The sequence below is a fragment of the Pseudorca crassidens genome, chromosome 9 (assembly GCF_039906515.1).
Source record: "Pseudorca crassidens isolate mPseCra1 chromosome 9, mPseCra1.hap1, whole genome shotgun sequence".
NCBI classification, from domain to species: Eukaryota; Metazoa; Chordata; class Mammalia; order Artiodactyla; family Delphinidae; genus Pseudorca; species Pseudorca crassidens.
In genome coordinates, this window is record NC_090304.1 from 16087851 (window position 1) to 16113655 (window position 25805).

General features: G+C 45.7%; 1 protein-coding gene across 2 annotated transcripts in view; it reads right to left on the reverse strand.

Annotated features, from left to right (window-relative positions):
- Positions 1-25805, reverse strand: part of EXT2 (exostosin glycosyltransferase 2) — a 120248-nt gene that overhangs the window by 86488 nt on the left and 7955 nt on the right. For both annotated transcript variants that reach the window (XM_067749324.1, XM_067749323.1), the window contains exons 4-6: positions 20225-20420; positions 18268-18407; positions 15194-15287 (exon numbers count right to left, since the gene is read on the reverse strand). In XM_067749324.1, coding sequence (XP_067605425.1) covers positions 15194-15287; positions 18268-18407; positions 20225-20420 — 430 coding nt within the window. The remainder of the gene's footprint in view (positions 1-15193; positions 15288-18267; positions 18408-20224; positions 20421-25805) is intronic.

The window sequence follows — 25805 nt, forward strand, 5'->3', positions numbered from 1 at the left end:
CTTGCTCCTTTAAATCTAGCTTTCTCCACTCCTAGCATTTTTGTTAACCATCCCTCAACTTCCCCCAATTTAATCCCATTTTCCTGGCGCTGAGATGAAGTGGTCTTTACACAGTCTTCCAGGCCACGTCCCCCCAGCACGCTCCCAAGAACTGCTGAAGACCTCTCAACACCAGCAGCAGCCCCAGCCCCATAGGAATAGTTGTTGAATACATAACAACTTCCATTTGTGCAGCTGATTTCTAGGAGTTCTAGACCTTATTCTTACATCTAAAACCACGAGTCACTCAAAGCTTAGGAAAACAAGCAAGTACATGGACCAGTACTCAAATCCTATTCTGAGACAGAGCTGGCCGGAAAATTCCCAAAAGCCCATATGTAAGCCCATGTCATCCATTTCGAAGCAAAGATTTCCTTCTATTCATCTCCATTCTCAGTATTTATATTTATGGGGAGTGATTAAAGAATTAACATGCAGTCAGTTCCACGTGTAGTTACCGGAGAAAATGGCTCCGGCCATTTTTGATCCTTAAGAATCAAGAAAATGTAAGGAGGCGGTCTGAACGATGAGGCCCAAGACATCTGATGGCAAGATAGTGTGCTCGGTTAAGTTCACAACAGTCTTTAATTAGACAAGGTGTTTTTTTCCAAAGACTAATACATATTTACAGGTTCTTTATAAGCTCACATGGCATCATGTGATATGGTTGATTCCTATAAAGAGTTTAAAAACCTGAGCTGCCGTCAGAGGAAGGATAAAAAAGGAAGAATTAGAACATGGGGCAAAGAGAGGCAAGTGAAGAATGGGGATTTCAAATTCCTTCCTCTCTCAAAGTCATGCAATAGGATTTAGAATGGGAGAAGTAAATTTGCAATTAGGTGGAAAACAGAAACTAAAGGCAAAGAGAAGCAACCTATAAACCATCACCAATACACGAATGTCCCAAAAGACATACTTATCTCAGTGTAAAAGGGAAATGCCCCTGGAGAAAAGGTGAGAAAAGTGAACTTCTTAATCATATGCCACAAATTCTTCCCAGTCCCAAGCCTGCCACTAAAGCTTTGTGACTACAGGCCATCTACCAGCCTCTAAGGTTCACTGTCCCCCTTCATAAAATGAGAATAACAACTACCTCATCCGGTTCTCATGAGGAAGTTCCTAACACAGTACCAGACACAGCAGTTAACATAAATATTAACTCTCCCCTTCCCTTTGTCAACTGGAAAGTGTAAGCTCATGACCATACTCACGACCAAAGAAAGAACTAGACAGTAGTAAAACCAGGCCTGTCTCTTCTGGTACCTGGGTACCTGCTAAAAACTCAACCTTTATTCTGAAGCAGAAAGAGACCCTGCCAGAGTGTCCTTTCTGCTAAGGATTATCAGTAACGTTCTACTTGAATTCTAGAAAAGCAGAGGAACTCAACAGAGATCATTTGCTCCTTTTCTAAGCTAAAGGCATCTTAAGTAGAAGGCATTTTCTACTCAATATTCTTAGAATGAGTGGTTTGATTTCTTGCCGAAGAAGCTATATTGAAGTCATCTAATATTCACAGGTCCCTGGATTTGCCTCTCAACACTAAAGCTTTCACTCTTGTTCCTTAGTCTGGAAGCCAAGCAGATGTGGGAGAGCAATCCATGCCACTTCTATCTCTTTTTGGAAGATCTACTTCTTCCAGAAGATAGAACGGATCAAGAAGACAGGGAAGAGTGCAGCTGGGCTATCTTAAAAGTAGGGCTCATCCAACCTGAATGCACTGGAGCTGAACATGTAAGCCCTGTGATACTTTCCCTAGACCATCTCCCCCATTGATTCAGCTCCCAGACACCAAAGATGGCTTAATTTGCGTGTTTTAGCCTTATCTGAAAGAAAAATTCTTTCAAAAATAGATGCTACTTGGGGCAAGCCGGGAAGAGAAAGGGGAAAAAGAGCTTGAAAGTAGGGAAGGACTCCGCGAATACTTGTGGAGTGTGCTCAAATGTTACGATCTCCTGCCCTATGGGAAGCAAGAAGGGACAGAGGAGGAAAAGGGGGCAGCCTGAGTTGTGTTTCTTGACGTGTGACAGGCAGCTCCTGAAATAGAAAGCCATAGGTTTCAAGTCTCAGGGGTATCACCTTCAAATATGTCAGGGTTCTAAGGGTGGATCAGTTTTCCCAACTGCTGACACCCTGCTGTGAGGAGAGATCCCAAGCAAAACACAAGCCTCTGACTGGGAGCCTTTGAGGTGGCAGGAGCCATGAGGAGTTCAAAGGCAAGGCCGGCCAATGGCTTGTACCTCCAAGAGCCGTGGGGGTGAAAGGTTACTAAAGCAGGAGCCACTGACCAATAAAACTGTGTTTGGTCAAACCTTCTCAGCAAAGGGACTAGAGATTCATTTCTCCCGTGCCCCGTTTCAGAGTTATCCAGGCCTCTGAATCCCACTGTTCCCTAGGTCAGATCAGGGAGCTTCTTTAGTGATTAGCAGCTGACAAGCCCTGCCTCCCGGCTGGGTCCGTAGACTAGCTAAAAGGTGGATTGGAAACCTTTAATCAGACTCTGTCATCAAAAATAAATAAATAAGAGCACGACTTGGGTCAACCAGTTGTAAAGGAATCTGCCTGGGGTGAGATTTCCCGTGTTTGCTATGCTAAAATCAGGAGAAAGCATAAGTTTGTTTGATCAGAGAAGGTAAATATAAAGCAAGTCTCACTGCAACAGACACACTTGAAAGGCCTCTAGCCCTTTTAATTAAGACACACACACAAATACAATGTGTGAAGGGACTGAGGACGGGACTTGAGGGCTCGTTTCATCCCATGTCATGCCACATTAGGGCCATGTTCCCTCTTCCATCTGCTTCCCATGTAGTAACAAGTCCAGAGATGGCCGAGGAGCTAGTTTTTGGCAGGTTCTTTTTTTCTGGCTGTGGATACTAACTCACTCAGCAGTCAGGTCCCATGGGAGCTCTTCCACTGTCCCCACACATCCCCGGAGGAAGAGGAGTTGAGAAGACTGTGGGCCCAATGCCTCTTATCACTGTGCCAGCTGACCAGGGGCACGTGGGCCCCTGTAAGCCGCCTGCGTCTGGGAACCTCCTTCTTCTGATCACATGCTATCAAGACAAACTCTCCTGTTGATCCCGAGTGGAAACTCCAATGTACGTTCCGTAAATTGGGACTCTGAACAGAGGGAGAAGTTTGAAATAGCTACACCTGCTATGTCAGTGGTTCTCACTTTTGTTTCCCCTGCTCTTTCTTACCTGGATGATGACATATACCTATGAGTAAGAATAACTGAGGTTCATCATGGCAAGGACTCTCAAGAGAAATTCATGTCCCCATCCCCCACCCCAGAAAACATTTAAGAATCTGAGTGGGAGCAAGAGGGTTGAGAGAACTCAACCCTCAGTCTGCAGCTTCAAACAAAAACTCAAAGATCCCTCTAAAATACAAATGATATAAGATCATCAAAACCTGGCCAAATTAACATGGAAATTAAAAATACTTCAATACATATATGGACTTCAAATACTTGAAGACAAACCACTTGCTCTGTTTAATAAAAAGTATTGGATTCTGAAAGATAATAAGTGACCTGCTCACCTCCTATTAAAGCCTTATCAAAATGGGAAATAAGTGCACATTTAAATACAACAAATTAGCCTTTAAGTTACAAGGAGAGAGAGAACTGTATCGCCAGAGATGGTTTACATGGAGCTACTTCTGTACCAATCCTGGTCTGACCCAGTACTAAAGGTCTTTAAGTCAAATTGAATGTAATAAACATACATGATTGTTGTCTTACATTCCGAAGAACAGTAGCATGGAATTACAAGGTTAACTGTGTTATTGTAAAGTAATCATGCAACTCCAAACTCTCTCAACCTCTTCAATGCTGAGGGAGATAGAAAAATATATAATAATCTATATTGAGATGTATACATATAGACAGAAATCTAATGGATCAGTTTGACCCTTACTGAAGACCTGACAGTAGTGAATTCTTTACCAAATGTATCAACACTTGATAATTTACAAGTTACTGTTTTGTAAACAAACCTAGATATTTTTCTAAGTAGGTATATAATGAATTCAAACCTGCACTATGTTTCCTGTAATGAGCAATTATTTCTCAGAAATGCTTCACAAATAGTCCCACCCTGTAGGAAACCAGCCCCAAAGAGTCAGACAATCCTTATACAGGCTGAAAATTAATATTTAACACTTTTATTAGCGAGGCCATTTCCGGAAGCAATGCCCCATATCGTGGACTCGTTACAAGGGATTAACCAACCCATGGTTAATTCTAGAGACGGTTCTCCAACCGGTGCCCAAAGAGGAAACTGACCATTCCACATACCCACACCCCTTGCAAAGGCTGTATGATGAAGACTGTTCATCATCATATATTTACTGAGAATTTCCAATATATTACTTGTTAGATATTTTTAGTAAGCTTATTAAAACTGTACCATAAGCAATAACATCCAGTCCAGTAAACTTCTTAACTAATTCTAGGATATCAATTTGTCAGAAATGTACAAAAAAGTAGTTCTGTTGCCTTGGAGTTTGGGGCATTTTATTTTGTTTTATTGCTTGTTTGGTTTTTATACCTAATTACTCTCCCCACAGGAGCTACATGAGTAGTAAAACAAACCAGTATTTTTTACTGTTTGCTCAATGAAAATCATCAATCCTAGATCAACAGCTATATCATTTGACTAACTTACTACAAAAATTCCTTGCTTTTGCCTCAACCTCAAGTTAAATGACTATTTTACCTTGAACACACTTGCAAAAGTACTCATGTCCAAAACTATTCGAAAAAGGAAAAATAATGTGTTTGTGCCAAAAGGGTGCCGAGCAGTTAAAAATATATGTCCACTGGATTTTGCTTATCTCTACTACCCTCTTCCTAAAAGCTTTAGTTAGGAGAAGAAGAGCAGACAGATATAAAGTAGATTCTTGGGGCATAATGCACCCAGCCAGCCGTCTGGAATCAAGGCTGGAAGGCTGAAAGCAGAAGGAGGGTGAGGATGTACTTTTTGAAACGCCTGGAAAAACATTCTGGTCAGGAGATGCCAGCGATTTTGAGGCTCCATCAAGCCACTGGCCTGGATCCAGGTAATGGTTTTTCCTTGCCCTCAGCTGTCTGCTGCTAGAGTTTTCCAGCGAAGAGAGAAAGGAAAAGTGGTGGAAGAGAGGGAGGAGCAGCTTCCAGTCCACCTCTCTGTAACCGAGAGGGTAAGAAGGGCCAAGCACTGCGGGCTGACATTTATAGAGGGCCTGGCGCTTCCACAAAGCAGTCTGGGAGGATTACTGGGGGTTAGCAACCTGGTCTAAAAGGGGCAGTGAAGCAGACTGATGAAAGTCCCTTTGAATTCGCTAACAGTGATGCCGTGGGCACAGAGACAGCGAGCTGGAGCTGGCAGAGACGCGTGAGCGGAGGTCTAGCCAGTCAGATGGCCTTTAGGAAAAAAGCTACGTTGTGAAGCTTGCTCCCTTAGCCCTTCAGGGCTGCCCAGCTCGCCTGCTGAAGCCTGAAAGCACAAACTACCAGCCGAACGGCATTTCTCATCAGGGGATAAAAATAAAAGCCCTTGGAAAACCCTCCCTTGCCTAACCCTGGCTGCCCTGCCCCCACCAACCAGGAGCCAGGTATCCGGCCAAGGGCGAAGTTCCGGACCTGCAGAGGTTAATCATCTTGCTAGACTTTTCCCTCCAGATCACCGCTGTGCTACCCAATCCCTTCTGCCTGGCATTTTTCTTCAATTTTAATATCAGAAGTTTCACACGCCTGCCAGAGCTCCTGGACTCGGCAAAAGGGCCCATATACCTGTCAGCAAACTGATAAGAACTTTAAAATGACTCCGCAGGGCCTCTTTATAAAGAAGAGCCAAAGAAGCCCATAAAGAAAGAGGGCAGGGGCCACGGAAACCAGCCGCTCACACTGTTTTAACGTGGCATTAAAATGAGCTGCAGATTTATGGCAGTGTTTTAGCCCCTGGCCCAAGTCATCTGGGGATGAAGCGATCGTCTCCGCTCTCCAGCGGGATTTCAAATATGGGATGGAGCTGACTGGAAAGGGATGGGGGAAGGGCGGCAGAGGCAGCAGGAGGAGGAGAGGGGAAGGGAAGCAGCAGAGAACAAGGAAAACCATATTCTTTCATTCTCCTTTCAGTAGGAGGTGAACAACAGCTATTCCTAAGAGGTATCTGACCGGTCCTCTTAAATTCACATAAAAATTTCCTTTATTTTTAGTACGTACCTAGTAAAACTCTAGATCTTCAACTGTTCACCACCCAAATGTCAATTCTGATTTTGACTTTTCTCTTTAAGCTTATTTTTTAATCTTCTAGTTCAAAAAATGAATAAATGATCTAGCAGAGAACATGCTCAAAGGGGGGGTAGTAGGGTGGGCAGAGACTCAGTACGAAAACTTTTCTCATTGGAAAGGGGAAAAAGTAATAGTACTTTATCCAAATGTGCCAATGAATTTTTTTTCTTTAAGGCCAGGTAGAGAACCACTGATTTTCATAAGCCATCCTGATCCTAACAGAAAAACAGAGAGGTGACCCTCCCTCCATGCCAAGATGAAGAAAGTACACCAGACCCACAGGAAAAATTTCTGTTTCAAGTTTCCAAGCCCAGAAGCAAATGCATAATACATCCACGTTGGTAACTCACTGTGGTTCCTGAAGACCAAGCTCCACACCAGGAGGCTCCTGCCAGCCTCAAACACAGACCCAGGCGGAGCGCTCCCAGATGATGGCCAGCAGGCAGACCAAAATCTAGATGCTTTAAGTCAGTGATTTCATTTAATCAACACAATTGCTCTATCGTATTATTATCCCCAGGTCTGAGATAAGAAAATTGATGCTTGGCAAAGCTAGGTAATTTGCCCACATTCACGAAGTTGATAGACAAGACACCACAGCTTGGGATGCAAATTCAGCTCTCTCCGAGTCAAAAGCCCATGTGGTTTCCACTACCAACACTTCTCAAACTTTCTGGACTGGGACCCACACTAAGAAACATACAAATACATTTTATACTGCAACTCACCATGCGCATTCATACAAAAGAAACAAAGGTTTCAGGAAGTATTTACCCTTGCTATGTCATAATTTAGTATCTTTCTATTATCTTTCATTTTTAAAAAATAAAATGCCAGTCAAGACCCACTGAACTGACTTCATGATCCACTAATGAATCATGAGACCCTCAGTCTGGAAAATACTGTAGTACCCAATGTCCCCCTTTCCCCCAAAAAGTCATCGGCTGGGATCAGAAAACCTGGGTTCAAGGGTAGGCTCAGCTCTGACCCTAGCAATTCATTCTCAAGATCACTTGAACTCTAGGGTTTATACATCATTTATAAAACATGAGAAAGGGGTTGAATAATTTCTAAGGTCCCTTCCAGCTCTTTGATTTTTTTCCCTCAATCTCCTTAATCGATACTGCTTTCCCCTCTCATCACACATCCTTTCATTACTCTCCACTTGTCAGTGACCTTCCCTTCCTTCTAACTCCCTACGAAGTTCTCTGCTCCTGGGATTCCAATTCCTCCCCTCGGGCTGCTCCATCTGACCTACCGAGTCTTTCCCACAGAAGCCAGCCTCTGGGAGAAGGTCAGTACCTCTCAGAGCATCCTCTCTCCCTATTCGAGGCCAGGCAGTCGTGAAGCCCCCTTCACCTTCTGATCTGTTCCTGACTCTCCACAGTACGACTGAGTGACAGCACTTCTGGCCTCTTCATTCATATACTACTGAAAGTACGCTCCCCAGCACCGTGATGGCCTTTCTTACAGACAGGATCTGTGTCCCTCCCTCCCTCCCTTTTCAAAAATCTCCCTCAGTGTGCCCATACCATTCTAGGAACAAAGCAGGTACTCAATACATATTCATTTGACGGGTTTGCACTATGAAATCAAGGACTCTAACTCTCTAGGTTTAGAGAATATTTAGGTGGGTTGCTCTAGGAAAAGTCGCCAAACCAGTTAAAATTGGCATCACAATACAATAAGCGAGCATTTACAGACGGAGCTCCATCTACTGCCCGTGATGCTCGCCATGGACAAGGTATGCCCAGGTTGCCAAGGAAAGCAGCTTTATGGTCTCTCCATCTGGACTGCAAGGATTTAAATCTCAGAAGCTATACAAAATAACTGCAAGTCAGCCCATACCTTAAAGACAGGGAAATTTATTTACAGGCCCTAGTGCACTATAAATTTGAGACAGTTCTATTAAAATGCTTTTCTTGGCTTCCCATCAGATACTTGGCAAGAGTCTTTTTCCAATAAGGTTCTTAATACTGAAGTTGAAAAAAAAGGTAAGTTAAACACATAAAAATGCTCTTCCTTAAGAGTTTCGATTAAATGAGTCCTTGTTTTATCCTACTTTAAACATACATTGACCGGTCTCCTTCACCACATGGATTTATACATTCAGGAAAACTCCAACAGAGTATACAGTGCTACTGAAACAAAATTATGAAACTCAAAATATCCCGTAATCACACTCTTCCCCAAGGCTCTCCCGCTGGCCAAAGAGCCTGCCTTTGTATCAGACCATGGTTGTCTGTTTCACAGGGAGAACTCCAGGGATCAGGTCAGTGTGTTTGTTGAAGGGTAAGTGATCCAGTAGCTTTTTTTAGGGCAAGTACAAAAGTAGGGATGGGGAAATAGAGCTTGGAGTGGCATGTTGGGACTGGAGAGCCGGGGGGGGGGGGGGGGGGGAAGGAAGGGAAGCAGGGAACACTTGGCGTTTTTTAAAAGCCCTGAGAGTTCAGTTTATATATATTAGAAAATTTTCAGTTTCACAGTGGGGGGAATAAGAGTGACAAACATTATAATATTGATCCTGGAAATGAGAAGTGAAATCTCTTCCACATTCTTCATAACGTATTTCCAGGGATGTGTCCAGTCCCAAGTGTCTCAAGCAACCACGTTTTGGGGAAGATTATCCCATAAGCAGTTAGCCTGAACTGCTTCCTGGGAAGGGCATCCTGATTTTCAGCCTCGATCCAGGCCACAAAGCCTTATAATTTGAATAAAGTTGTGGGCAGCAAAAGAGTATGTTCCCTGTCTGTCCCTTACATATTGTGTGGTCTCGGGAGGATCACTTTACATCTCTTCTCTTCAGTTTCCTCACATTAAAAAATTCGGATTACTCCTCTCGCTGCCTATCTCACTACTCTGTTTACAGAGTTTGCTTTGTAAACTGTGTGTGTGTTGGGGGGGAGCAGGGGGAGGGAGGGAGGGAGAAATGGACACAGACTGCTAGGTAGCCATCAATGGACACAACAGTCAAGCCACCAGCACAGGGAACCCTCAGAGAACACATCCCTCTGGACTGCTGAGGCTTCTAGATACCCGAGGGTTTACACCTTTAAGTGAATCACAAAACCTTCTTAAAAAATGAAAACAAATATTTTAGATAGAAAACTTTGTAAAATATTTTACATGAAAGCTAATATTTTTTAAAAATATATATATGCTAAACAAAATTTAAACCCTCACTTAAAGACTGCAGGGCATCACCAAGAAGAGCCATTTCTGTATCTCCTCAGTTTGAAGATGCCCATCAGTAACATCTTCAAGGGGATGAAACAGAAACTATATTCAATGTTCAAAGTGATGGGAAGACTCATTTGGATGCCAGAAATCCAAAAGATGAAAAACAAACAAACACACGCATACTTCTTTGAACCGAGGAATTCCGCCATCTTACAATGACGCGCCCATATCGTGAAGCGCACACGGCGGTCTGCATACATCCAAAGTGCTGAGAGTTCTATTTCTAAAATAGCTTTTCCGTCTTCTCTATTCATGCCTGACTGGCAGATGACCCATCTCACAGACCCTCAGGTGTAGTCTTTCTCTCTTTCAAATGTGTCACTTTTAGACTACTATGGCTATGGAAAGCGGCTAATTTAATGTGCTGAAATCACAGCCTCCTGTCGGGGCTCTCCCCTGAATAAAATGCATGAGCTCTGGTGGACACACACGCACTTACTGTTCTGTGGTCTCTTCTGCTCTCTCCTCCGGCACAGCTACACCTAACTACAGTCCTGCTAGGTGAGGGTACCACAGTTTCTTCGATGGAAGTGTTCTTTTTCCTAATCAGCCCATTATACCTTCAAGTACTCCTCCATGGCACAAATATTTGGTAGGCTTAGTAGGAAAATATGAAGGCAGACTGAGATGGGTCAGTGTAATAGACTGAAAAGAAACGGATATTTTAACTTAGCCAAGTATTAAAGGAGAGATAGAGCAAAGAAGATGCTGAATGTTTCTGCCACCTCAAAGGCTCCCAGTCAATTGAGTACAAAGAAGAGTTCAAAGGCAAGGCAGGCTCCTGACTTCCACCTCCTAGTGTGGCTGAGGTTAGAGGTCACTGCTGGTGGAGCCACTGACCAATAAAAGAATGTTTGGAAACTCCGCTCAACAGATAAACTGGGGATCCGTTTACGCCTTCCCCCCTATCCACACAAACAGTTCTAACTATACAGTCCAGTGTCTATTCAGCCCTCCAATATCCCAGATTGCTTTCTTTTCCATTGTGATTCAAAGGGAGACTGGGGATGTGAATGTTCCGTATGACTATAGAAAAATACTTCTTCCTGGTTTCCAATGTGAGAAAGATGGTTGACGGGACTCCTCATCTTTAAGGCTTACATCAAATGCTACCTCCCCAATAAAGCTGTCCCTAACAGCTTTAACCCGTACTTCCTCCCATGTCAGACCCCTGACATCCTTTGGGAAACGTGCACAGTCTTCTCAGCTTTCTTCAGGCTTATTCCCACATATCCCCAAGATGGCTGTCAGGCCTCTGTGGGTGGGGATCACAGGTTGCTTATCATCTCCCATCATCTCCCCTTGGGGGAAACACATAATTAGGGCTGCACTGAATTAATTAACTAGTTAATTTAGCTCACAGGACAATTAAAGGCTGACTGGTGAGTTGGCTTTATACTGCTGTAACTATTAACCTCTCATTGAAGGAACTGGTTTTTAACTTAACCACAAAAAACCCCATAAGCCACCCCAGCTCTTTCAATGCCATATATGCCAGTACTGCTGGCTGTTCGCCTTTAGGGGTAGATGACACAGATGCAGGTTGTACTTCAAAAATCTTAGCTTGACCCCAGCTCTTACTTCAGGGTCTAGCCCTGCATTTAACGTTATGGCTGCTTCACTAGCGCATCTAAGGTCAGGTGGAAAACTTAATTAGGTTTCCTTGTCAGGCAGAATATCCTTCTCTCTTGGTACATCCTAACTCCCGAGTCATGTTAAGGATTTTCACCATGTATTCATCGATCAGATTATAGCCCCTGAACTCTAAGCTGCAAAAAGTTACTGCAATACCTTCGTCACCAAGATCCCACCCCACATCTCTGGGGTCAATTCAGAAACTCTGGCTCTATTCCATCACAGGAGAGCAGAATCCTGTGCTAAGTGCAGGAAGGAGCGGGTCTCGAGAGAGCGGCTCTGAGGACAATGTCAACGTAGCTCACAGCACTTAGGACTTCTTGGAAACAAATACTCAAAAGGAAAATCAGTCACTTAAAAGTGGATGGAGCCCTCTGCTGGCTACAACTGTCCACGCAGGCCCTTGAGCCGGTTCTGAGTTGCTGAGCAAGAAAATCAGACCCTCTGTTCCTCGGTCTCAGCTCATTCTAACATGATCAACCAGGGGTTCCAAGGTATCAGCTACCGATGCAACAGGTTTTCCCCTAAAAGTTTATGCCTGTCTTACAAAAAGACTCAAATTTGACCTCCCTAAAGAGAATTCACTAAGGTGTAAAAACTTTCCAGAACCAAGTGTGTGCTATTTTTTCAGTTACTCCTGCCAAGGTCAGATTAAATCAATGGAGGGTATACAGAAGGCAAAATGACAAGCATATTCGGGAAAGGACAAAAGAGAGAGATGATTAACTATCAATAGAAAAGTGGTTCCCAATCACAGAAATTTTGCTCCATGGGGGGCATTTGGTAACGTCTAGAGACATTGCCAGTTGTCACAACTTGGGAGACAGGTGTACTGCTGGCATCTGGCAGCTGAACTTATTCATCCTTTATAGCTATCTGGGAATTGCTTCAACCAGATAATCTCACCTTTAGTTGAGATCAGTCCAGTCTAGAAATGTGAGGTTGGGAGAAGAAAAGAGGTCGTTTTGGAGATGTAGAATATTCAGAGAAAGGGGAGCAGGACTAAACGGGGCATGGCAGCAGAGTGCCAGAAGGTCTGAAAACAGCACAGAGAAAAGGGGCATCAGCAAGCAGAGGGAGGTTTAGAAACGGGAGGCAGGAAAGTACCAAGACTGCCTTTATCCTCCAAGTTGACATAATGTAGGTTATTCACCACCAGAGACAGTAACAGGCCCTCATGACAGGAGGTGGTCATGGGAAAGAGATGACCACTTAATTAGTAATGTTGTCAAGGACAAGAGTTTCACAGCGTTTTTTAACAGCTGAATGGAACATGAGAGATGTTCTAGCCAACGCCTTGATTTCATAAATGAGGAAAGGAAAGTCCAAGGAGCTTTGGTAACTGTCATGGTTGTATAATTAACAGGGACAGACCCAGGGCTCAAACTCGAGTCTTTTGACTCCAAGTGTGTCTCTTTGAACCAAAATAACCTAAAAGTACACTGTTTTAAGTAACCTTTAGTCATTCCATCTCAACGGTTCTATGATTCCAAGCCTGTCACCGAAAAGGCCGGCCAGGCTCGTCTCAGACCTATGGTTCCCAAACCAAGCTCCCGGAAAACAAGGGCATTCTGTGAGCTGACAGTGGGAGCTCTGCTTGGGAACTAAGTGATTCTCTTTCCAACACGAAGGTGGCCGGGGGGGAGAAGGTAACCGGACAGAACTTGCTCATTTTTACCTACCCAGTGTTTTCTTAGCCTTTTAGACTAAATCTAGAAAAAGATGATATCTGATTTAGCAGATGATTTTCTATTTAATTATGTTAACAAATCAAGATGCCATAAAAAGAAACACAAAGAGCATAAATACCAGCGCCCTTCAAGGAGCATTTTCTTCTACATGAGTTGTAAGAATCACAGGTTTAGATCAAGAACATAGAGATCTCTAGACTGACTTTCTAATTCACTAAAACTCAGATGAGGTCAGGAGTTAAGTAACACACGGGGAAGCCCAGACACTTAAAACGAACATGGGTGTGCTATGAAAAAACTTCAGGGAGGCTAAACTCAACCTGTGATTTGGTTTCAAATCAGAACACCAAAATGTTTTACAGATGAGGCTACTGAGGGCCAGAGAAGGCAGATCCTTGGCCAAAGGCACAGAGTTAGTAACTGGGCAAGCTGGCATTCAACACAGGCAGGCTGGGGTAAGAACCTACAGACTTCATTACTGTGTGATGTGTCATCTCTTTGGTTTAAGAAGCTCGGTACCAAAATAAAGAGGGGGACTGACCACATTCACTAACTCCCTCCTAAAACCCTAAAATGACAATTAAGGGGAATTTTAAAAAATTAAGGCATAATCACTGAAAGATAAAGAGAACGGGAGAGGAGATAACAGCAACAAAATGTGGAAGTGGAAAAGCAGAAGGAAAGGTGGTAGCTGACGCTATAGGCCCAAGAGAGCGCATCCTAGATCAGCTGAGAAAAATCTGGGTTCCGCTGCAGAGACTCAGGGGAAAAGGCAGTGCTCAGGGCAGGAGGACAGATGGAAAATGTATTTAAGAAGCAGTTAGAAGCCCAGAATTCCTCCCCATTCCACACACAGCTGGGTGACTGCCCTGCCCCAGCCCAGACAGAGGCTTGAGGCTCATTCCTGGGACAAGGTTAGACACAGGGGTGCACGGGGCAGTTACATCCTCAATGCTGAGAGCCCTCCAAACCTCTTCTCCAGCTCAGCACCTACACAGATAATTTTGATAGAAATAAAAACTTGTTAAAATCCATTAAAAAAAAAAAAAAGAACTAGAGAAAACCATAATCTGAAAGGATACATACACCCCAGTATTCACTGCGGCTCTGTTTACAATAGTCAAGACATGGAAGTAACCTAAATGTCCATCAATAGATGAACGGATAAAGAAGATGTGGTGCATATATACAATGGAATATTACTCAGCCATAAAAAAAGAATGAAGTAATGCCATTTGCAGCAACATGGATGGACCCAGAGATTATCTTACTAAGTGAAGTAAGTCAGACAGAGAAAGACAAATATCATATGATATCACTTATATGTAGAATCCAAAAAAAATGGTACAAATGAACTTATTTACAAAACAGAAACAGAGGGACTTCGCTGGCGGTCCAGTGGTTAAGACCCTGTGCTTCCAATGCAGGGGGCGTTCGGTCCCTGGTTAGGGAACTAAGATCCCACATGCTGCGCTGCATGCCACACAGCACGGCCAAAAAAATAAATAAATAGAGTGGATATATGTATGTGTATAACTGATTCACTGTACAGTAGAAACTAACACAACACTGTAAATCAACTATGCGCCAATAAAAATTTTTTAAAAAAAAAGGAAGGAAAAAAAGAAATAGAGACAACATGCATAGTACCAATACTGGGATAGTCTTTTTTCAGTTTTTAACTTGTTTCACATTTAAGCCCAACTAAACTTCTTTTGGGAGAGAGAAACGGCAGAAGGACTAAACAGGACACGTGGTGGATGCGTTAGACAGTGGAGAGCAGCCCAGGGGAAGGGGCATCAGAAGGTAGACGAGAGACCTGGGAGGGGAAGAGGGAGGGTGTACGTGTTCTGGGGAGAGGAGGGCACCTCCTAATCACGAGGGCCGCTGAAGGGGGGATCCAGGCCAGCTGACACCAAGACACTCTCGGGGTCAAGCCTCCTCAGAAGCATCACCCTGAAACGTGCTGGCTTCCACAGCCACCTCAGTCACCAGAACCCTCACCTGCTGTGTAAACCACCTTCCAGAGAGGGGCAGCTCTGTGTCCTGAGCATACCGCTGAGGTGTGACCCTAGCATCAGAGCACGCTTACCTCAGGAGCATTTCTGAATCTCTGATAGTTATTATTCCAAACCTTACCTGATGCAACTCCCTAACACTGCTTTCCTCTTTTAAGTTTGGCTGGTCAATGTAGTGGAGGAAATAAATCCCACTCCCGCACTCAGCAGCCATCGCTCTGTACCCAAGCAGCCAGGGCTACCCTTCCACGTCACCCACGCCCCCTCCCCCACAGGGCTGCCTGGCCCCTTACCTGTCTCTGCATTTCTTCAATCTGTCTTTGGGGGATGCTCTGCAGAATACTGTACACATCTGACATCTTTTCTTCTGGCACAGCCACAGATGCTCTAGGGACAAGAGCAAAACAACTGATGGACGCGCAGCCCTGTACACAAAGCACTGCTACGTACATTTCTTGTTTAATTCTCACAAGCAGAAGCAACAACACCCAAACTACCGTCAGCCCCACAGTCCTTGCAGGGAGTAGTCCCTCTTCCTCGCCCCTTTCTCAGGGCTGACCAGCTCCCTCTCTCAGCTCCCCAGCACCACTCCATTCCTCTCCCATCCTCTGTCCACTCCCCACTGTGCTTCAGCCACACAGGTACCCTCTCGGTCTCCTGAACATACCACACTATGCCTAACCACAGGGGCTCTGCGTGTCCAATTCTGCCTGCCTGGTCCTCTTCTTCACTCCTCACTGCCCGCCCCGAATTAACAATGACTCTTCTCCTTCAGCTACATTCCCCAATCCATTCATTTCCTCAGCATGTATTTATGGAGCCCCTACTATGTGCTAGGTCCTGGCAATACCACAGTGAACAAATCAGACATGGAAGGAAGGCCAGGGAGTGAGAGGACCAGGGGAACACCCGAGGGAGAGCATTCCAGGAGGAACAATAAACAAAAGGCCCTGAGGAAGCAGGGTGTCGGGAACGTTCCAGCAACAGCAAGGAGGCCAGTGTGGCAGGAGCACAGTAAAGGAGGTGGAGAATACCAGGCAATGAAGAGAAACAGGGGAGGGAGGGTCACAGCAAAGCCTCTGGGGCCTCCCTGGCCATTTAAGGACTTACGCTTTCACTGAGATAGAAAACCACAGAAGGGGTCAGGAAGGCACGGCACGATCTGGTTAGGTTCCAACAGGATCATTCTGCCTGAAGAGTTAGAACAAACTACAGAAAGCAGGAGCGGAAGCAGGGAGAACAGCTGGGGCCCCTTGCAGGGTCCAGGCAAGGGATGCTGAGAGAGAGGAAGTGATGAAAGTGACGAGGGAGCAGAGCCAGCAGGACGTGCCACCAGATTAGAGATGCTGGGTAAGGGAGAGAGGGCTCGATGACGACTTACCCTTCATGGATTCAGCAGAGTTGGTCATTACATTCGTCTAGGTTAATTTATTAAAACCTGAGACCCCCTCCGCCCACTAGCCTAGTCCATTAGGATGGAACCATGTCTGGTCCCAATCACCAGCATACCCGAGCACCTGGCATATTGCCTAGCACAATTGCGCTTAATAAATACTTGTTAAATAAGTAAATGATTTCTACCATACAGATGGGAAAACTGAGGCTCAAAAAGGTTAAATGATTGGCAAGATCACAAAGCTAGCCAGGAATAGAGCTGGTTATCTGAACCCCAGCCTTCTGTCTTCAAATCCAGAGCCCTTCCACCACTTATCCCTAATTACAACTACCCAAGCACATCTAGATCCTCGTAGGAATGAATATCTTCTCAGACTCAGCTCAGGGTCACTGCCTCTGAGAAGCCCTACCCAACCCCACAGCCAGCAAGGGTATGTGTCTCTTCCTCCCCCTCCAAGCATCCCATCCAGCCAGGGCTGCATCTCAGCTCTGCATCTGGTAATCACTGGCTTACTTGTCTATCTCCCACCACTGGACTAAGAGCTTCTCAGAGGCAAGACCTGACCTTGATCATCTTTGTATCCCCATACGCAACACAGTACCTGGCAAAGAGAGGGTGCTCAATACATATTTCCACAGATGAATAAGTGACTGGAAGTGGCTCATCACTTCTCCAGGACACAGAGAATCACACACCCTCCTCCTCCAGGCTGAACTGGGCTCCCTCCCTGTTCTGGGTTTCCATAGCACCCCCTGCATGCATCTGTTACAGCGTTTAGCATACAATACTATAATTGTGGGTTTGTCTTCCCCACTGGATTCTCACCTCCTTAAGAGCAGAGCCTGTATTATTCACGGTAGGCTCTCCAGTAAATGTGAGATAAATGAATGTACACATGAATGAATGCTACTTAAATTGTTCAAATACCTGTGGTGACCAGGCTTGAACAGGGTATCAAAAAAGGTGGGAGGGGCTTCCCTGGCGGCGCAGTGGTTGAGAGTCCGCCTGCCGATGCAGGGGACACGGGTTCGTGCCCCGGTCCGGGAAGATCCCACGTGCCGCGGAGCGGCTGGGCCCGTGAGCCGTGGCCGCTGGACCTGCGCGTCCGGAGCCTGCGCTCCGCAGCGGGAGGGGCCACAACAGTGAGAGGCCCGCATACCGCAAAAAAAAAAAAAAAATGTGGGAGAGGAGAAAGCAATTAAGCATTTGAGGCAAAGACAAGCCTGAGAGGTATGTACAAAAGGAACTCGTTTTCAAAAACCTTTAACCTCCAATGTCCTGGGGAAATGAAACAACAAGAGACGAGCAGACTACTCCATGAAGCACAGCACTGACAGTCATGTCCAGGCAGGACGCACGCGTGTCCATCCATCCACTGGGAGTGTTTCTAAGCTTTCACCCGTGTGCAGGCGCTCTGCCTCCAGCCAGCACTTCATGCAAATTCAACAGACTCTAGAGCAGTGGTTCTCAACGGTGGCTACAAATCAGAATTGCCCATGGAGCTTCAAAAGTCCTGAGGACAAGGCCCAGGTATGTGTTTAAAAGTTCTTCAGGTGAGTACACTCTACAGTCACAGCTGAGAACCGCTGCTCTAGGTCAAGGGTAAACGGCCAGATGGTAAATATTTTAGGTTTTGCAAGCCACGTAATCTCTGTCATTTTAAACTACAGTACTCAACTCTGCCACTGTCACTCAAAAACAGCCGAAGATCATGTGTAAATGAATGGGTATGCTGTGATTCAATAAAACTTTATTTACAAACACTGGCAGCCTGCCATATTTGGCCCAAAGGCCTGTTGGCCAACCTCGGCTCCAGGCCGACGGACTAACTTTCCTTATGGAAAATATAGCAAAAACAGTCTGAAGGAGTAGTTCTCCAACCTAGCTATGCGTTACAATTGCTGGGGGGACTTTTAAAATCTAATCCATGCAGGACTCTTGGTGTAAAGTTTATCAGAAGGTAACACCCACCTCTTCCAGTCAAGAACTTCAGAGAAAGGCAAAATGTAGGAGTCTGCAATGATAACTGGGATACAGCCGGCCCGCAACACGTCACTCAACACCGCCTGGCCCAGCCGAGCTCCTCGAAGGACCACACAAAAAGTAGCCTCCTGCAGGAATACAGGCAGAGGGAGGGATTACATACCAATTTCACTGATCCACTTACTCTGATCCCGGCAGACCATGAAGTTCTCTCAAGGGCTGAAGCCAAGCAACACCAAAAATGTTGAAAGGTAAGAGGTCACACCAGTAAGACTGAAAAGCTTAAGTGGCTGCAATGTTCTGGTTTTCCACTCTCCAGTATCAGCGCAATGTCTCCACTGCTGGCATTCTGAAAATGTTCACAACACACGTCTACGTCTTCCTCTGGACACTCAACAACGTGACTTTGCAAGGGCTGGATTCTTTCAGTCCTAGTGTGCTGTGTACACACACTGTGGCACAGTGGCTGCACAGCGCTCAGAACACTTACCTCCGCCTACCTTGTTATAGAATTATTTGATCTGGGCCTATCAGTCTCCCTAGAGGACCCCCTAAATAGAAAGTATCAAATCTCCTTTTATCTTTCTACTCCCTATGGCATCTAGAAGTGTGCTTTGCATATAGAAGACATTCACTTCATGAATGCAATGCCTTAGAAAACATAGTAAGACAGATATGTTCTACTTAGAAACAATCCATCGAACAAAAAGCAAAATCTCAAAAAATTCCTTCCTCGTTCACTGCCTCAAACTTGTACTCGATGTGGGACACGTTTGGGAAAGTGAGACATGTACACGAGAAGAAACAGCTGCAATAAGTCAACCAAAATAAGAAAAGACCCCATCTCTAATACTCAGTTTCTCCCAGTTTTTGCCTCTTCAGGAGGAAAAAAAGTTAAAAAACAAAACACTGTTTAATCTTTAAAGCTAGAGAAAAGGAAAGTTCAGAAAAAATATGAAGAAACTCAACATGCCAAATTCCTCCGGGGATAAACCAGAAAACAGCAAGAGTGGAAAAAGGGCATCAGTCATGGTGGAGGCGCAGGTGGACAGCTCAGCTGGCCCCAAAGAGTCGGTGTCCAGATGTGCACACACATGCTGATAACCATTTTTCCTGTCTAGACAAAGGTTACTATAAATACTCGTGCTCACATCACCACTGTTATCAGTCAGACATTCCAGAGGAGATGCAGCACTTTTTGAAAGAAAGTATTTTAACAATCTCAGCATGGGCCAGTACTCTTTGGAGATTAAAAAAAAAAAAAAAAAAAAAAAAACCACACCAGCTCCTTGATATTTCTCCTTGAACTAACCTGTCTGTATTTTAAATATTTAAGTGAACAAAACTCAATTTCTCCTTTCCTAGCCTCCAGGCCCTTGCAATGTGAAATATCCTGCTTATAAAACATCCCCAAAAGGACTACTCTGCTTCTGGTTATGGAAGCCCTGCCACTTCCACAATACCAGTAGGACATGCTAAGGGCGGCAAAAACACCACGAGACAAAAACGGTAACAAAAAATAAAAACCTCCCACTCAGGAAAAGCTGACCATGGCCTTGCGGGTTGGCACAGTCAGAGGATACAAGCTGCACCTTCGAGAAGGAAGTTTCTCTGGGCTGGATTATGAATACAGTGATAAAAGCAAAATACATATGCCTGCTTTGTCTATGTGGCTTTTCTATAAATCTATGGGATTTGTGCTTTTGCAGTAAGATGAAGATCTGAAAGGAGTAGGAACGCTCACAGGCCAAGCAGCTTTGCACAAACAGTACACAGATGCCAAAGCTCCTGGAGGTCCATGGCTGCAGTGAAGAGCACTCTGTCTTCCTCTCCCCTTGGGGAGTGCTGCTAGCTGAACGTGGGAAACACCTGTCTGCTGGGGTCAGTTTCACCTTGCGGATGTGACCTGTGCCGAGCCCCGAGAGAGGAGCCGGGTGGCACTCACCTGCAGCACCTGTGGGTAATCGAAGACCTGGTGCTTGTGGCAACGCTTTCGGGCAGCGGGGATGCCCTCGGAGAGGTTGGTGCACTTGTCCAGGACTAACGCCGCTTCTCCGTGTCTGGCCTGGAGGGCGGCCAGCTCCTCTCTGTACTCGGGATGCAGAGCCATCTGGGACGACAGGAGGAAGTACCGCCGTGGCCTACGAAGGACAAAACGAGGGACTGGGACCTTGCAGCCGCTGTGCGAGTCAAGGTGAGACCAACTTTGTTATTAAACTTAATGGCAACAAGCATTTTCTCACCCTTCTTTATTCACATCCTTGACTTTTTGGGAAATTATACTCTGCGGCATTGTTGAATATCTAAAATATTATACAGTCTAAGAAAGCAATCTATGTCTCATTCACATGCTGAAGCGTCATGCCGTCATTAAAGATTTCATTTGGGAAAAGTTCTTAATGTTTTGAGGAAATGCTTATAATATGCCGAGCTAAGGGAACATGCTTTAACGTGTGTGTGTATGTATATGTGTAAAGACAGAAACGAACTGACTGGTTGATTATTTGGAAGAACATCAAATGTTGCCATTAGTTCTATATGAGCTCTCTGCTCTGAAAAGGAACTGAGAGCGGGCTGCATCCTTCAAACAGGAAAACAAGGGGTCTTAATGGACAGCAGTGGCTGTGAAAGCAGAATAGGTGAAAGACTGCTTCCGGCTGTTGGGTGGCACTCTATGCCACTCAACATCCCCATCCTCAAGGCCACAGGGACTCGGGAAGACCAGACTGGGCACTGAGAACAAGTGGAAAAAACCATCTTCACCAAGGGATAGAACCAGTCTTAACATCCGGATAGCAGGAAAATGGAGTGAAAGGAGGACTTCCAAGAAGCTAGCGCCATTTTAATCTCCACGAGAGACAAAACGTGAGCACAAAGTGAGTAAGCCAGGAGATGGGGGAAGACTCTGGGGAGACCAGATGGTAAGTCATTCCCTCCCGCAGGCAGACAGGTTACAGAGCATAAACACGACATGGGCTGAGGGACCAGCAGGGATCACTGTAGAAGAAAGGAAGAATATAAAGCAGGTTCCAGAGGAAATGAAACCCCCATCAGACCTAGAAGCAGGACTCACTCAAATCTACCTCAAACTGGTACAGACCGGGGAAAATACTGAACGTACACCTCTCTAGGTACTGCCACCAGGGAAGATAACAGGAAGCGATGCATGAGGAACAACCCAAAGGCCACAGTCTGAACCCCACTCCCCATCCCACCGCTTTCCTTCTTGCTTTGGGAGAAAGAAAGGGTAATTGTTTTGTTTTTCCACGGTTTCTCAGGCTTATCTGGAGGGTCCAGCTGGAGAACACCGTATGCATCCACCCATGGCCAAAGAATAATCATTCTCTAACGGAGCAGGTGGCACCTTCCCAAGCATTACGCTTCATGCCCACAAGACCCAGAGCAGTGATTGAGAAGGTGAACACTCTCCCTGCCAGCAATTCAGCTCAACAGAGCAGCAGTCACCATAGCTGTGCATGGCTCTCAAATCCTCAGAGCCATTTCTTCTGGTCATTTCTTTCTATAGCTGAACTAAAAGCAAAGGGTATTGCCCACACCACAGGGAGGAAAGAAAGGGACAAGCAGATTCCCTAGAACTTCACTGCCCAACAGCAGTTAGCCACGTGAGACCATTTAAATCTATTAAAATTTAAAATCCAGTTCCGCAGTCACATTAGCCACATTTCAACTGCTCAGCAGCCATATGTGGCCAGTGGGCACCTGACAGCACGAATACAGATCATCTCCTCGCTGAAAGTTCTATTTGAGAAAGCTGCCCTGGACGGTAGTGCAGACCCAGAGCCCGGGGTAGAGGCAAGCAGAGGTAAGAGAGACGTGGAACAGCAGCCCGTCAGGGAGACAGTGTGGATCAGCTGTAGCGACTGGTTTCGCTCATCCTGGGCAACTTCCCCCTAAATCACGTTTTATTGAACAATACACTGTATATTTACAGCCAAAAGTATTCCTTCTAGCCACTGAAACAGACTCTTGAATTCTACTCCCAGCCCTGAGCCTCAATTATTTTTCTTTTGTAAAAGCAATTTTAATTTTCAGAGGGATGACTTATGATGGGAAGATCACATACGGGGAGCACTCTCAGATCATCCCAAAGTGAAGACCGCCTCCATTCAAAGTATTTCTGTAATCAAACTTGTCTGTTTAAACAGGAGGAAGATTTACAGTCAAACTCTCAAGACAAGCATGGAAACCACCTTAACAATTAAAGCCATTTGAAAATGAAATGAACTGTCTTGTGAGGTGCTGAGTCCTTCTTATGACAAATCAGAAAACTTTTCATTAAGAAGTAACAGCAAAAGGTATACATTAAGTTAGAGCTGAACGGCCTCTAAAGGTCTTTCCAATTCCCAAGACACTGGTTCTACGGTGGATGTCCTGGAGCCCTGGGACTCGCTGGATATTTCTGGAGATTTTCTATTTAAGCAACATAAAACTGGTGCTCCGGGCTGCTAAGAACAAGAATAAACATGCTGGTATCCGAGGGGGTGTCCATGCAGGAGGAGGTAAAGTGCTGGAGTCCTGGAGGGAAGAGGGTGCTTCTGCACAGCGGGGTGGCCCGCCCACAGGGAATGCTGACGTCTCAGTGGGGGGAGAGCTTCTACTTGGGGGAAGAGCAGGGAGGTGGCCTGGCACAGAGTACGAGATCCCTAAAGGAGTGACAGGGGAAGGGGTAGAGGTAGTTATGGCCCCCCAGCATGGGATGCTGAGACCAGGTGAGGTTAGGAGGGCATCCGGGCAGCCCAGGAGACTGTTAGAGGCCCGGCAGGCTGAAAGCGTGGGGAAGGGTGATGGCAAGAGTAGCATCACTCCAGTGCGGGCGGCGGTCAGACTCAAGAAGGGTGAGGAGGGTATCTGTCCTGGGGTGATGGGGAGAGCAGGAGCGCTACATGAGGGTCAGAGTCTGAGTGGGCGTGGAGAGGGTATCTGTGCAGTGAGGGGGCAGCGGCAACAACGCGACAGAATTCTGGTCCCATACAAGAGGGCTGATCAGATAAGACACTGAGGATAAGGGGAGCCAGATTTCTCACTGTCAGAGAAGGGAATCACAAATATGTAAAGAGACGGAATTCCCTGGCGGTCCAGTGGTTAGGACTCCACGCTTCCACTGCCGACGGACCAGGTTCGATACCTGGTTGGGGAACTAGGATCCCGCAAGAGGCGCAGTGAAAAAAAAAAAAAAAAAAAAAAAAAAAATATATATATATATATATATATATATACACACATATGGAAAGAGAGAAAAACCAGAATGCCCCTGCAGTGTTGGATGGAATTGAAGATACCGATATGAACGCATGGTTTTCAATACACGTAGACACAGAGAGAGAGAGAGAGAGAGAGAGAGAAAGAGAGAGAGAGAGACCCATCTATATAGACAGAGAAATAAATACAGATGCTAACATGTGGTGCTCAAAGAAACTCTTGAGTAAAGAAAGGCTCTGGGTTGGATTTCACTGTTAAGAACACAGTTCTATTTTTAGACATTCAGCCACCAGGCTCCCTGGGTCCCCACCTACCACTACCATTTTCTACATAAATGTGCAGATGTGAACAAGAGTCTAAAAATGTTCCCCCTGCCTGCATGCTGGCTCTCCCTGACCCGGCAGATGGCTGGTCGATGGAGTAGGCCCATTTTAGTTTTAAGCAAACAAAATCTTAAGGTGGATTTGTTTTTCTTTCAAGGACTAAAATTACCAGCTATGACTTTCATGTTTCCTCCCAGCAGTGCTGATATCGAAGCTTAAGTAAAATCATGCTGAGAACTCGAAGTCTCCCTCAATAGTAACAGTTGTAAACTCCCAATTTAGTTCCTTTTAGAGAGAAAATGACAAGAATTCCAGCTGAGGCCAACACAGCTGTGAGAAGAAGCTATCAGTAGCAGCAGTCCTCAGCTTCCCATTGAAAAATATTGAGAGAGATTTAAAATAAAAACAAGCCTCTTACTACTCTATGCAGCCCTCAAGAGGTGTGGGAATTCCCTTAAAAAGCAACTCTCACAAAGAGCAACAGATCCCAAATGTTGCCTCGAGGTCACCCACACTGCCTCCTCCCAAGTCCCTGGAAAGTGTGATGAGTCTGGAGCCTGTCTTTGCTTTGCTTTGCTTTTTTCCCCCTTTTTTTCAGAGGGAGGGGAGTGTTGTTTGTAAAAGAAACACAACTGCAGGGCCAGACTGCAAAACCGGTGGGGAAATGGAGAGGGCGGGTCTAAGTCGGGCTGTAGAAATCCACCCCTTGGCCAGCAGGGGGAGGACCACGCCCATCGCAGCCTTTAGTGTCCTTCTGCTACCCTTGAAGGTACAGCGCTACTCTATCTAGTTACTGAACATCAGAAGTTTAGAAATCAACTGCAGCCTTAAGCCATCTAAAGATGTTAATTTCAGCCTAGTTATACACAAAAATTAGAGATTAAGTTACCAAGAAAACACCACCGAGAAAACAGCCTGTAAATCTTTGAAACTACTCTCTGAAGGTAATTACTGTTCGGAGTGGTTTGCTCTCCTTTGTTTCAGCTTCACTGAATCTTTTCCTTTCGGTATGTTTTTTTCCCTGGATTAAGTCTAAAGGGAAGTGACAGTCCTAAACCAATGTAAGAGAGCTAGGGACGTCCCTGGTAGCGCAGTGGTTAAGAATCCGCCTGCCAATGCAGGGGGCACGGGTTCGAGCCCTGGTCCGGGAAGATCCCACATGCCGCGGAGCAACTAAGCCCGTGCGCCACAACTACTGAGCCTGCGCTCTAGAGCCCGCCAGCTTCAACTACTGAGCCTGCACACCACAACTACTGAAGCCCACGCACCTAGAGCCCGTGCTGCGCAACAAGAGAAGCCACCGCAACGAGAAGCCCGCGCACCGCAACAAAGAGTAGCCTCCGCTCACCGCAACTAGAGAAAGCCCATGCGCAGCAATGAAGACACAACACGGCCAAAAATAAATAAATAAATTTATTTTAAAAAAAGAGAGAGAGCTAGATTATACTCAAGAGATGACACGATAAAGAGTTTCGTCCGAGCAGTCTTAAGAAAGAGGCCCAGAGGCAGCTGAGCCGGCCTGCCAGACTCGCTCCTCACCTGCTCACACCCTGTCCTGCCCAGGCTTTCTCGGCCGCAGCACTGCCAACACTTGGACCCAATGAGTCTTTGTAGTGAGGCCTGCCCTGGGCATCATAGAGATTTAGCGGCATCGCCGGCCTCCACCCACTAGATGCCTGCAGCACCTTGTGCAGAGCAGAGTTAACACAGACTGACGGCTCTCTTTTTCGAAAGGCTGGCCCTCGGCTGGTGCACAGAACTTCGATTTGGGGGGAGAACTGTAAGGATGGCTCACTGGGCCCAAACTGTACAGACAACAGGGTTTATACTGAACACCTGCTTTCCTTCTGGGAGCCTGGAATTATGCACAGCACGTGCTACGCAGAGACTGCCCATGGGATTCGTTCCCAAAAAAACCCTGGGCGCTGAATCTCTAACGAGCTTAGCTGGTGGGCAGCATTTCACACGGTTGTCTCAACTTGG